Source organism: Hippopotamus amphibius, chromosome 7 (genome assembly GCF_030028045.1).
Source record: "Hippopotamus amphibius kiboko isolate mHipAmp2 chromosome 7, mHipAmp2.hap2, whole genome shotgun sequence".
NCBI lineage: Eukaryota > Metazoa > Chordata > Mammalia > Artiodactyla > Hippopotamidae > Hippopotamus > Hippopotamus amphibius.
This window is the reverse complement of record NC_080192.1, coordinates 20,110,575-20,124,643: the sequence shown is the minus strand read 5'-3', so window position 1 is coordinate 20,124,643 and position 14,069 is coordinate 20,110,575. Positions and strand designations below refer to the sequence as shown.

The following is a 14,069-nucleotide window of genomic DNA, read 5'->3' as shown; positions in this document are numbered from 1 at the left end:
ACGAAAAAATATATAAGGTTCTAAGGAAAAAAGTTTTGTGTTTTTCTATAAAGTTGCTTTAGGCTTATGATAAAAATAGGAAGTTGCAGTAAAATTAAGGATGTCAAGGATAAATCTTGTGGAGTCTATTAAAACATCTCTCCTTGAAGGAAACATTTGGAACCAAAATTACCGTATATAATCTGTTAGTGGCCCATCTAAGATTTTACTGCAGAGACATGAGCGCAGGGAAGTCGCTTATGCAAGGCTGCTTCCAGTCTACGATACTGACTGCAAAATTATGCTCTTCTGCTCTTACTCAGAGGCTCCAAAGATTCGCATCCCAAGGCACCTGAAGCAAACCTACATCCGCAGAGTCGGAGAAGCCATCAATCTGGTTATTCCTTTCCAGGTAATGATAATTCAGGGTCGCTCGTTTCTCTTTCCATTGCTGGGGTGTTTAAGGAGTAGAGGGAGGTACTCCAGCATTTAAGGTATTTATGATTCAGGCTTTCCTCAGAGGAAGAGTAGGAAATGATGGAAGAGATTTGGAGAGTGATTAAACAACCTCCTGCTTTAGAAGTACAGAAATCCATAAAACTGTCATAGATTTTCCTTCTGCATGAGATAAATGAGATCTAGTCTTATCTGAAGCTCAGGGACTACAGTGGGCCAGAGGAGAAACACTGAGGAGACACCGAAACAAGAAATATTAAAGATCTTTCTGTTTCTCTCCATCTGTAAAACTGATCTTCCCCTTTAAGTGAAGTTCTTGGTGTAACATTCAGGAAAACAACATGTGCTTATTTCTCACAGTTACCCCAAACCACACTCAAATCACCCAAATTCCAATGAGGGATAACTGAAATTTGATATTTTGATGCCACTAACTGAAATAAGTGACATTTATAATCACTGCTCCCACAAAAGAATCTGTTGTTTATAAGATTTTGCATACAGTAATCACTTTTGCTCTCTCTCTGTCTCTCTCTCTCTCACACACACACACACACACACACACATTGCACCATCAGCTCTTTACTCATTTGATTCCTTTTATGCCTCTAGACAGTGCTGTTCAATAGATCTTTCTGTGATGATAGAAATGTCCTGTATATGCAGCATCCAGTAAGAGAGCCAGTAGCCAAATTTGGCTATTGAGGACTTGAAAGCTGCAGCCAGGGCAACTGGGGAAATGAATTTTTAATTTTCCTAATTTTAATTAGTTTTAGTTTAAATAAGACAGCATGACCTTAGAATTAGAATTTAGGTCTCTGCACACATTTGAACACACACACACACACACACACACACACACACAGATCTGGTTCAAACCCAGGCTCCCATGGAAACTAACCTAAAGGGACAGCCAGTTCAGGCCATTCTCATTGTACTTGGGGTCCAGCCTTAGAAGAGGCGGTTAACTTCTACATACACAGCACGTGAAATCAGAACGGAAATCAAGGAGGATGTGAATGTGAACACAGCAAAGGAGGAAGGAGATGGCTTGGCAAGGTTCCTCCCACTTTTCTCCTCCTACAGCCCTTAAATAAAACCAGCAGTTCGCACAAGGCAGGCACCCAGGACCCAGCCCCAGCCCTGGACCAGGACCGAATCAGCCCTCTAGTTTCCACATCATGTTGACGACTAGGGCTAATCCCAGTTCCCAGATCTTGGTGGGGGAGGGTGTATTCAACTTCTGTCCCTGGGTCTTGAGGAGGAAAGAGCATGATAACTGGGACCTCAGAGGTATGGCATCCCAGAGGCTGGTGAGCTACCAGGAAGGGGGTGATGAGAGTAGTGTATCGTGTTTGTATATTTATATAACCTCTAGAGTTCTCAAACATTTTCTCATCTGAGCGCCAGAAACACCTTATGAGGCAGGAATAGCAGATTTCCTTACCCCCCTTGAGAGGGGAAGAAACTGACATTCAGAGAAGTTAAATGACTTGCCCAAAGTCACACAGCAAGTAAATGGTAGTGCCATGAACAGAGTCTATGTCTCCAGACATTGAATCCAGTGCTTTTTTCATTCCGAATGTTACCAGAAAACTCAATTTTTTCCCCAGTAGTTAATAGTAAATTGTACATTTAAGGAAATGAGACCTGGAACCATTTTTCTCATCTTTAACAATATTGTTCTCTGCTTCCCATGTGCACATCTGAGCACCCCCAACCATTCTTCAAGCCCTGTGGGCAGGGGGTTGATGTGTGTCTCTCATATTCCTTAGTAGCACCTATCAACAAGCCACATGAGGAGCCCAGGGGAAGGCTGTGTCTTACCCAATGAAATTAAAGCTTGGTTCCTGTCTGCGGGGTGAGCCTGGGCACTCAGGAATCCTAGGAAGTTCCTTTGTAATGTAAACTGAAATCATGTCCTTGAATGAGATTATAATTACTCAAAGTCTGCTCTTAAAGAATAGTTTCAGCTCCTAGAGACAACAGAGAGAGAATTATAGACAAGTCTGAAATGAGCAACATGGTGCAGTGGAATAATAGTCATTAACACATAGATGATACTAATGAAACGTGTGCGGTGCACAGAAGCTTTCTAAGAACTTCAGTCTTGATAACCACCCTATGAGACAGGTACTCTCATTTCATTTTACAGATTGGGAAACTGAGGCAGAGAGTTTAAGTAACTTGCCCAAAGCCACACAGCTATTAAGTAGTGGAGTCAGGATCCAAATACAGATTCTAGGGCCCCAGGGCACATACTCTGAGCCATTAGGCTGTGATGTGTAGGCTTTCGAGCTGAAGAGACCTGGCTGGAAGACCAGGTTCCAGCACTCAGCTGCAAGACCTTGTACAAGTCATTTAATACCTTTATCAAAAAAATAAAAATAAAAATTAGGATAATGATACTTATCTTGGTGTGAAGATTACGAGAAGTTATAAATATCATGTACCTAACATAGTGCCTTGCATACAGAATGCAGTCGGTGGGCAATAGTGAATATTATGTCACTGCTGTAACCACCCACCACCAAAACTGTTTTCCAGCCTTGCCTAGGATGCGGTAAGCCAATGATCATTTTCTAATGCGGAAAAAAAACTCTGGAGACAATCTGATCCCCTCCCGCCTCTACTTTTTCTCTTTTTTTTTTCTTCTTTTAAGGGAAAACCAAAACCAGAATTAACTTGGATGAAGGATGGTGCACCTATTGATAAGAATCAGATCAACATTCGCAACTCTGAGACGGATACAATCGTATTTATAAGAAAAGCAGAGAGGAGCCATTCTGGGAAATATGATCTTCAGGTCAAAGTGGAAAAATTCGTGGAAACTGCATCCATCGATATCCGGGTTGTTGGTAGGTTTGGAGGAAGGAACTAGAACATTTTATGTAGTATGGAGACAAATTGTTCTTGTCAATAAGGCAAGAGAATTTCGGTTAGGCTGGCTCTACGGAAAATTCCTTGTTTTAGAATTTTAAAAAATAGGTAAATTAATAAATTGGTTAGCATTTTAGAATAATTTTTCACTGACTAACAGGACTAATCATAGGAGACTTAGGGCATATATAGTAAAGAAAATTAACATACGTACTTTCTAGTTGAAAATCATCTGTATTGTTTTATAATATAGTTCTCTCTTACTCTGTTTCTCAACTCTTCAATGATAAAACTATTTCCTGTGTTGAATTCTTGCATTAAGAAAACATTATAGATTCTGGATATAGTTTAACATGTTTCTTACTACATTTAAAATTTGCTAATAATAAAGTTAATGGAGAATAAATAATTTTTATTAAATATAAGAAAGGTGTACCTAAACAGAGTTAAACAGTCAAATATTGAATTGTGGTTGGTCCTGCAGAGCTAGTTACTTACCTGTCCAGATAAGTTTGGTTCTTACTTCTTTCCTCAGTCAGGGCAACAGAGGGAGGAGCTCTTACAAGTAGACCCTTCTTGCTTGAACTGTTGTATAATTTTTGCAATATCAAGAAATAAATTTAAGAGCAAAGTTAGGAGAAACCTAGTCTCCAGTTATTTTTATTATTACAGTTTAGCAAATATGCTAGAACTAGAGGTTCTCTAACCAAAGGAGCAACTTCCTGTGGTCAGTCTTCCCTTAGGTGAAAGTTCATGTCCTTTAAACTGGGCACTCTCATCCTGCTGACTAAATGGCCTTGATTTTTGTTAAGTTGAAGGGAGTATTGAGGATGTTCTGTGTGCCCTTGGGTCTGGCCTGGCTCCGTTTTAATGAACGCCCTTGTGGTTGCGTCTGGAAAAGCCTTGCCCTCTGAAAACACAGGGAAGGCCTTTTTTATTTTTCCTACTTTGCTGTATAGTTACTTTACCAGGTAGCTATAAGTGCTGGGCACATCACTCATGCACTCAAAGTGTTCAATAAATAGTAATAATTGTTATCCTACTTATTTTATTAGTCTCACATTTATGTTTCTGCAGTGACTGTAAAAATCTAGCAATACCATTTACTGTTGGGGAGCAAGTGTTTGAAAAGTCAACATGAACTTTGAAGACAAAGCAGACTTTGGGGTGCAGGTGGGAAGTTGAAGACGGCTTGTCTATAGGACAAGGTGGTGAAAACAGAAGATAGAAAGCTGTGGCCATAGAAACTCGTTTTTGGTAATTGTGGAAAGGAAGTGAGGAGTGTCACTGTGGTTTCCCCCTCCCCTCCCTCGGAGCCCATGAAGACTGTTAAATGTTGCTTAAAAGAGAGAAAAACATGACTAGAAACCACTCTGGTATTTACTCTTTTCTGGTATTTACTCTTTTCAAGCTGACATTTCATATAGAAATAATAATTGCATTTTAATAGCTGAAAAATATTTCAGAACAGAAAGGGTGATGCTTGCACTACAAAGGATAACAGATGTGAAATTTCCCTGAAAAAATTAAGAAATACTACACAAACACATAATATGATTATTGTCCTTCCTTGTACCTCTATGCATGATATTTTTTCTTGAGAGGGCCTCCCAATTAAGATTTAGTTTTCCTTTTCTTTTTTTTTAAATTAATTTTTATTGGAGTACAGTTGATTTACAATGTTGTGTTAGTTTCTGCTGTACAGCAAAATGAATACATATACATATAGCCACTCTTTTTTAGATTCCGTTCCCATATAGGTCATTACAGAGTATTGAGTAGAGTTCCCTGTGCTACACAGTAGGTCCTTGTTGATTATCTATTTTATGTATGGTAGTGTGTATATGTTAATCCCAATCTCCCAATTTATCCCTCCCCCCTAAGATTTCGTTTTCTTGACTTTTGGCCTTTCTCAGCATTACTGCAACTTACTGGAAGGTCACAGAAATTCATGATGCAGAAAATAAATTGAAGAAAGATTTTACTTCCTTATTAATACATTTTACTTCCATAAAATGGAAACACTTGATAAATACAAATGAATCTTGGAGGGAGAGATGACAGAGGAAACAAGTTTTCCTCACTCCCATTAAAGATGCCTTTTGAGTTCAGCAGAGGATGCCTCTCACCAAAAGCTGGAGCCACACGGCCCAGGCAGGCTCTAAGATTTCAAGTCCAGCATCAGCTTACTTTTCCCATTAGGCAAGGTAGCCTGTGATTCATTGCCAGTAGTAGGCCCCTGGAGGGATGGTTAATGAGGTTTGAAGTTTCATTTAAATTTTCTCTTAAAAATCCTTTTCTTTCCATGAAGATGAAAGTCAAGGGCTTCCAGATAAGCTTAGCTGGAGTGCATTGCACTTCTCTGGAGAAGAAGAATGCAAAAGAAACGTGGGTAGAAATACAAGAAGGAAAGGACGTTTTAAAATATCCTCCTGTAACACGGTCTAGATTGGGGGGAACATAACCTCACAGTGATGCCATGAATTCATCCTACAGACCGTCCGGGTCCACCCCAAGTTGTGAAGATTGATGATGTCTGGGGAGAGAATGTCGCTCTATCGTGGATACCACCAAAGGATGATGGAAATACTGCCATTACAGGGTACACAATCCAGAAGGCTGACAAGAAGAGCATGGTAAGGTCTGATTTTCTCTGGTTTAGCAGCAGCAAAATCACATTTCATCAGAAGTAAAGGAGGAGGCATGAGGTTCTCTCTGGTGAGGAACTCATGAGGGTCATGGAGAAGTGATGCGGCACAGTGGAAAGGGTAAGGCCTTGGGAGCCACGGGGAATTGAACTTGAATTTCCACTTATGACCACATACACATGGACAGTCACTTAACCTCTTTGATCTCCATTTCCCTCATCTATAAAATAAGGACACTGATATTTACCTCGCTAGTGTATCAAGAAGCTAAAACAATATAAAGCAACTGGCAGAATGCTCAGTTGAATTCAGTAAATTTATTCATTCAACAAATATTTACTCACTCTGGATTCTGACTCAGATCGGCACCCAGGCAACTTCTTTCTCCTTATAAAATAAATGTTGGCTAGCATGGACTGATATCTCAAAAGAAAAAAAAAAAAAAGCCAAATAACAAAACAAAACAAACAAAACTGCCAGAAAGAAAAGAAAGATTCTAAAGGGAACAGCATATGTCAAGGTCCTGAGAAGGGAAAGTGCTTAGAGTATTCAAGAAGCAACTCAGTTGGAGTACAGATTATTATTACCTGTATTTTATAGATGAGGAAACTGAGACTTGAAAGGCTAAATAACTTGCAAGAGGTCACCAGATTTTAAATGTTAAGGTGTATGTCTTTCTGAATCAGAATCAATCCACTACAGCTACCATTGCCCTACCTGTAAGTCAATGAATGAATAAATGAATGTGTGGACACAGAATGGCATGGAGCCACTATTCATTCTCATGGAAAGAGTAAACATCATACTGAATGATATTGATAGGAGATCTTTAGGCATTTACACTAGTAGAGCTCGGTAAGAACTTAGGTTATACAGGTTGCATTGGATTAATAGAAGGGGAGAGGGCTGGAAAAAGCAGTCTAAGTAACAGGAATGGATTTCAGGCCTTTCCTTTCCATAAACGATTTCTAGCATGTCTTTTTCTTCCCTGGGTGAGTGTTATAATACATGACAATATAAGACGCAACATTTAAAGAAACACCTTTCAGCCAAACCTGGACAGCTTGAGAGCGAGATCAGTGGATAACTGTGCAAGGGAAGTATTGAACATCTTGGATTTCCTTAGCAATGAGGGCTCTTCTTTGGACCTTGGTACAGATACTGGCTGTGAATCCAGGGGTACCACATTTCCTCCGGGTGCCCCACCCCTACCACACTGCCCAGCACTTGTCTTCTCAGATATCTAGTCAAATCCAGGTGAGCCAGGACTTTTCTGCTGCTTCATGTGTGTGAGGTCTGCCTGCTGTCAGGGGAGGAACCCCAACCCCTCACGCTTGTGTTTCTGGTGCATTTCAGCAGGGGCATACATAAAGACCAGAAGATGCTCACCCTGTCCAGTGCACTTCCCAGGAGGTCACCACAACACTGTCTCACTGTGGCTACAGATGCTGTTGTTCACTTAAATTCCTCTAGTCCTTTATACCTTCCATAAACCTTGTTTTCATGATGTATGCCAGCACATTCATTTCTTCATTCGTTTACTATTTGTTGAGCACTGTTCTAGCTGCTGGATCAAAAACAAAAAGATAGCTCCTGCTCTTGGAGTACTCATAGTATAAGCAGGAAGAAAGACATAAAACCAAATGATAAAACAGTATAATAAAGGTTGGAATAAAAGTTTGCATGAAGTGCTTTGGAAATAAAGGAGGGCATAACTACAATTGCCTGGTGTCTTTAAAATATCCCAAACACAGAGATAATCATGGCCCCTAAAAGCTGCAAGGAAAATCTTTTTCCTTTATGAATTTTTTGTCAGCAAATGTATTTTCTCAACCAGTGGTACTAAACTTGTGTAGTACAATGTGGTTTTCTACTGGTGGCAAGATAAACTTTGACACTACTGTATTTCTTGACATGGTTAGGAAAAAGTAAAAAAAAAATAAGAATAATATAGCTTTAGCTCATTCATTCATTCAAGTATTCAGTGAACACTTATTCTGTGCGTGCTACCTACTCTATACCAGGTGCTGTGCTAAGGCACTGGAAATACAAGGGGTGAGAAGACAAGTCCATTTTAACCATCACTGTGTATCCATTCCAGTGGGGGAGGTAGGAAATAAGCAAGTGAAATAGTTAAGTATGTGATATGTTCAAGGTAGCCAGTGCTGTGAAGAAAGCTTAGCCACATTAAGGTGAAAAAGTATGACCAAAGTGGAGTGGTGGGAGGGTAGACAGGGAGGAGGTACTATCTGAGCAAAGAATTGAAAGAATTTACGGTAATAATTTTAGGCAAATTGATTGGGTGATATTAACTTCTCTCTCATGGTTTTGCATCCTCTCTCCCTCAGAATAGATAAGTTGGAATGACAATTCTATAATTATACTTTGTTATACAAAAGATAAACAGGCAGGTAGGTAGGTAGATAACAGACACTATACAGCAATGAAGAAAGTATAAAGATAGTAGTGGACGTTGTCCATGGAAATAATCAATAACCAATTTACTATAAGAATAGAGGAGAGTTTTAGTCGAACCAAGCTGAGCACTATAGCCTGGGAGACAGCCTCTCAGATGGCTCTGAGGAACTGCTCTGGAGAAGCAAAGTTTTCAGCACAGTTTTTAACCTTGTCTGAACAAAGAACCTCAGATATGACAGGGGTACATTCCTTCAAGGTTTCAAAAAAGACAGTTCAGCACATACACAGCAAGTCAATATGACCGTGGTGCCTGGGACGGGAGCTTTATCAGGAAGGAATACTAGCATTGATGTCCGAGGAAGGGAGGCATTTATCTGGATCTTCAAAAGAGACATTCTTTACTTCTGGACAATGCACCCTTTTCTTTAAACGGTTAAAGCAGATGTACAATGTGTGTTTAAATAGGCCACAAAACAGGCTGTTCTAGTTAGCATAAAGCTTAAGTTAAACCATATATAAGCCAGAATGACTTCGCTGTATCTCAATATGTAAACATTTCTTCCATCCACATCTAGGGTAAATGAACCTAATGTGTATATGAAGATTAAACTACGTAGTCCAGTATAAATCGATTGTAAAGTATTCAACAGCTTAAATAGACATTTCTGTTACCCTCAATATAAAAATTAGTGCTGTTTTTTCTTCTAGTTAATGAAACATCCCTGTTATTTATTCTAATCAACAGGTGAAATAGCTGTGTGTTTTTAAGAGATTTTCCCCAAATTATCATTATTTTTTTTTTCAGGAGTGGTTCACTGTCATTGAGCATTATCACCGAACCAATGCCACCATTACTGAACTGGTCATTGGAAATGAGTATTACTTCCGGGTCTTTGCTGAAAACATGTGCGGCCTCAGTGAGGATGCAACAATGACGAAAGAGAGCGCCGTGATTGCCAAGGATGGTGAGCTGGGAGTGGGCTGGACATCTGGGACCCTTCACACATGTTTTTACATGTTTCTCTAAGCTCAGGGAATTTTTCAACGCAAGTCAAGTATGCCAAGAATAATATACGCTCAGGCCAATTTGTATATTTCTAATGCTTGTTTTTAAGGTAAAATCTACAAAAATCCAGTGTATGAAGACTTTGATTTCACAGAAGCGCCCATGTTTACTCAGCCATTGGTCAACACCTATGCTATAGCTGGTTACAATGCCACCCTGAACTGCAGTGTGAGAGGAAATCCTAAGGTACTATGTTTTGTTTTGTTTTTTTAATCACATTAATTAAATCTAAAAATTAACCCCAAACTCCCTCTTTTATATTTGCTATGTTATGATTGTAAGTAGTAATATAAACTGACCTTCCAAATGCTATTTGTGTCTTTTTCTGGGTTGGGGGGAGGTACAGGGTGGTGGTATTGGTGGGTAATTAAGGACATTATTTAAATGTATAAAAAATATTTATATTCCTTTACTAACTAAGGGATACTTTCTAAGGAAAAACCAAACCACTTATTTTTTAAAAAACAGAGTTAGAGAGATGGAAGTAATATTGTGTCACCTGAAAAATTAGGTAGTGATATTGATTTATCAAGTTTTCTATAATAGTATAAAGCAAATGATGATACTATAATGCAAGGCAGAATACAAAATATATGGTAATAAGGCTACAGAGTACCAGGAAGGGAGAGATCACATCTGACTGAAGAGATTTGCAAAGGATTTCAGGTTTCATGTTGTTGGCATTTGAAAAGAACAACAAATTAATGAACGTTGACCATAGAGCTGTCTATCACTGGGTGGCACTGAGAGAGAGTGCCCTAGAATTTGGAAATGCTGACTTCATGTTTAATTGGAGGTGATGTTGGTATCTTCAAGTGGGAATGACCAGGAGGTGAGTAGAGCATCGCTGGAGCTTAGGAAAAAGGCAAGGGTTGTAAATCTTGGTTTGGGTGACCCAAGCATGGGGATGCTACATCCTGCCCCCTGGAGCCAAGGCTCTAGAAAGGAATATCATTAAAGAAAGAGAGTAGTGAAGCAAAATGTCAAGGACCAAGGTGTGAGCCTCAAGAAATGTTCCCATTTGAAAGGTGGAAGGAGGAAGAGGACAGTGAGAAGGACACTTAGAAGTGCTGTCTCTTGGGTCTGAGCAAGACAAAATCATATAAGAGGTGGAGGAGAGAGTGTAGAGGGTGTGCATTTACAGAAGGGAGGAGAAGACAATATGAGAAAGAAATGGAGAGTCAGTGGTATCAACTGTAGTTCAGAGGTCAAGCAAAATGGAGTAGCCTTCCCGGGCTATTGGATCATTACTGACCTGGGATTATCTGGTTGGAGCAGATCCATCCATTGCCACCAGATGATGAAGAGATGTCAGAAGAGAGACTAAATGGTGAGGAGGCATAAGCAGCCCAAAAGAATTAGAAAAGCATATCAGGGAAAGGAAGTAGAGAAAATTGTCTGGTGATGACACCTTATAGGGATTCTTTGAAAAACATTGAGCAATATACACTCTCCAAGACGAGTTAACCTTGTGGACTTCTAGAACAAATTCAAATGTAACTGAATCTGTTTGGGAAGATTGCCCCAGGGCTGTCCTCTGAACAAATGTGGCTTGCTTCTTCAGAACTGCTCGTTTGCTTTCTTGCCAAGCATTTAAGTAGAATTTAATTTGACCAAATCAGTGCTCACGTTGACGTGGATTCTTCTTAGATGTAGTATTTTCTTCCCAGGCCACGCTTTAAAATTCTGTCACTGGCTTTGGTGGTCTATTATTAGGCTAAGTACAGATATGTTTTGACCTAATTTGTGTCCATCTTCAGCCCAAAATTACCTGGATGAAAAACAAAGTTGCTATTAAAGATGACCCAAGATACAGGATGTTCAGCAATCAAGGGGTCTGTACTCTGGAGATTCGCAAGCCCAGCCCTTATGACGGAGGCACTTACTGCTGCAAAGCTGTCAATGACCTTGGGACAGTGGAGATTGAATGCAAACTGGAGGTGAAAGGTATGACATCCCAGATCTCGTGTAGACTGAAATGAAAGAAAATCATTTAATTATTGTTCTCACTGCCAAATCCAAATTACTTGCCAGCATTTTCTGGGGGGAGTGGAGGGAGGAGGGAGAAGATTTGGGGAGAGAAGACATTTTTACATTCTGCATTCACTCTTATTTGTGCTGGCTACTTGATTTTTTAAGTAGGCTTACTTTCATCTCTTGCAATTCTTGTTAACTGAAAGGGCTGTTAATTTCAGTGACTTGTGGTATGTGCACAGCATGGTAACAGTGAATCAAGTCAAAGGGGTATTACTTTGGTGATGTAGTCCATCTTAGATAAATAGAGGCCTCATGTGAAAACTCATCTAATGAAATTGCAATTAAGGAATTTATACTATTTTTAATTCGTTTACTATTTTTGTGAAACTTTCTATATATATGTAAATTTGCTAATTTAGTATTTAATATTACACATATAGAATTCAGCATACACGTTACAACACATTCCTTTTAAAATCTCACTAGCGAATTTCCATATGTAGGTATTCATTCCATTTATACTAGTTTTCAGAAGTGTTGCAACCAATGTAAACCAAGAAAACACGTAAAGATTTACGTGGCAGAAAAGTCTCAGTGTAATTGTCCTTTTAATTAATTTTCATTTTAATTGAGTATAATTTTTATGCTGAAGTTTTTTTCTTGACAATACCTACTTTGGGACACCATGAAAACTCTTACAGCTGTCAGAGTCACTGTTAGATAAGGAGTGATGTGATCCTAATGTCTTTTCTCTCATTCTTATTGCATTATATTGCCATTTTGTGATAACCAAAGTCTTTGCTTTTTGTAACTCTTTATAATGAAGAAATTAGAATCTAAAAGTCAGATATAACTTTATAAATATCTAATTTAGAAAAAACATAGTAAATGCTTAGGGTATTTATGTAAACAATAACAACAACAAAAGAGTTTTTTAGTCCTAAGTCTAGTGTAAATATAACAAAGAAACTTCTTGAAAAAATTTTTTCCTTCTATAACTTTAAAAAACCAGTTTCCTTTCTCATGATTTTTGTCCATTCTCAGGTAATACAGGATAGCAGGTTCACAACTGACAGAAAAAATTTAAAAAAAATTTTTTTCCTCTCAAATGTAAAGCATACACTATTCTTCCTTGCTATTAAGACAGTGAATACAAATTTAAGTGTTGTTCTTTTAACTACTTATTAGCTTTACATGCAATTAAGGTCATAGTTGCAAGTATATCTGGTTTCTAAACTCCTTGTTAGTTCTAAGGTATTGTTGGTACTTACATTCCAACACCCCAAAAATCAAAAACCCAATACCACTTCTGCATGCTTTGAAAATAACTGAATGTTGCTAATGATATAAAATGATGGTTTCATAAATGGTTCAACATTCGGGGTCCTCCATAAGTGAATAATGTTATGCCTATAAATGCTATATTCTTTATAGTAATTACATAGTAAATTGTATAGTAATTGAATTTAATAACATAAATGTATTCTAGTATATAAATTCATAATAAGGTATCAACTGTGATATATTGATAAAAGCTTTTGGTCCTAAAATTAAAGCCAAGATTGTTTATCATCAGATTATTATCTGATAATAGGTGACTTGAATCAAGTTAAGCTGTGAAAAAAAAAAAAAAGGTAAGAATGTCAACCAAGAATAAATAAATACTGGTGCAAATATTCTAATTCTGCAGTGATATATCAAGGAGTAAATTCCCCTGGACAACCAGTCTTCCTGGAGGGGCAGCAACAGGTTTTATAAGTTCATATCCCACTGGATATTTCTTCTTTCCGTTCCATTCCTCTTACATGAAATCGCACTTTGCATGTAAAGCTTGTCTTTCTCATTTGCTTTTAATTGTATTTCTTAGCAGCTCATGGCATACAGTGGTTATGCCATGAACAAGGAAGGCGAAATTATTCAAGGATATTAGGTAATATAGGAATAAGTTTTGTCAGAAAACCAAGTCCCATAAATAAAGCCAGAAAGCCACATTTGAAGATGACCTCGTTTTAGATATAAGATTACCAAAATTTGGGAATGAATGGCATTTCATTGTGTAGGGACATATGTTCTTCCTTTAAGATAGTTTCCAGTTTGGGTTCATTAGATTCATGTTGAAGTTCATAAATTGAACATTTTTCATTGCTAAGTTGTAGAAAAATTGTTCTGGGTGTTTTTGATGGGGAGAGGACACAGATAAAAATATTTGGAATATTTGGATCCAATATTTGGAAACTTTCATATTTAAGATTACCCAATGAAAAATTTACTAGTAGGATGTCTGTAACCCATCTATCTGTTGAACATTTTGGACATTTTCATGGGACCAAGATTATTTCATATATTCATGCACTTGAAAGAAATTCTAGGCCCCATTACTAAATGCATTAAGCAAGAAAAGAGTCCTACAGTATATGTATGTATGATTGACCTCCATTTGGAAGAGTGAATTAAGAAGTTCTTTGGGGCTGGGTGAACAACCTGATGTAAACTCTAATGACACAGACCCATGCCTGAGTTTACAATGTTTGCTCTCTGAATTCCTAGAGATAATGTCAGCTTTCGAAAGAGGAAAGAATTAGGACTCTTAAAGTTTTGTAGATTGCACATATAGTCACTTTCTAGCCTGCTTTTTAAGCCTTGCT

At 38.2% G+C, this 14,069-nt stretch overlaps 1 protein-coding gene across 4 annotated transcripts in view; it reads left to right on the top strand.

Annotated features, from left to right (window-relative positions):
* MYBPC1 (myosin binding protein C1) overlaps window positions 1–14,069 on the top strand; it is an 86,732-nt gene that overhangs the window by 70,666 nt on the left and 1,997 nt on the right. For 2 of the 4 annotated variants that reach the window (XM_057741005.1, XM_057741002.1), the window contains 7 exons: window positions 303–391; window positions 3,098–3,293; window positions 5,812–5,951; window positions 9,187–9,346; window positions 9,497–9,633; window positions 11,208–11,394; window positions 13,115–13,173. In XM_057741005.1, coding sequence (XP_057596988.1) covers window positions 303–391; window positions 3,098–3,293; window positions 5,812–5,951; window positions 9,187–9,346; window positions 9,497–9,633; window positions 11,208–11,394; window positions 13,115–13,173 — 968 coding nt within the window. The remainder of the gene's footprint in view (window positions 1–302; window positions 392–3,097; window positions 3,294–5,811; window positions 5,952–9,186; window positions 9,347–9,496; window positions 9,634–11,207; window positions 11,395–13,114; window positions 13,174–14,069) is intronic. The other 2 variants (XM_057741003.1, XM_057741004.1) reach the window with 1 other exon arrangement.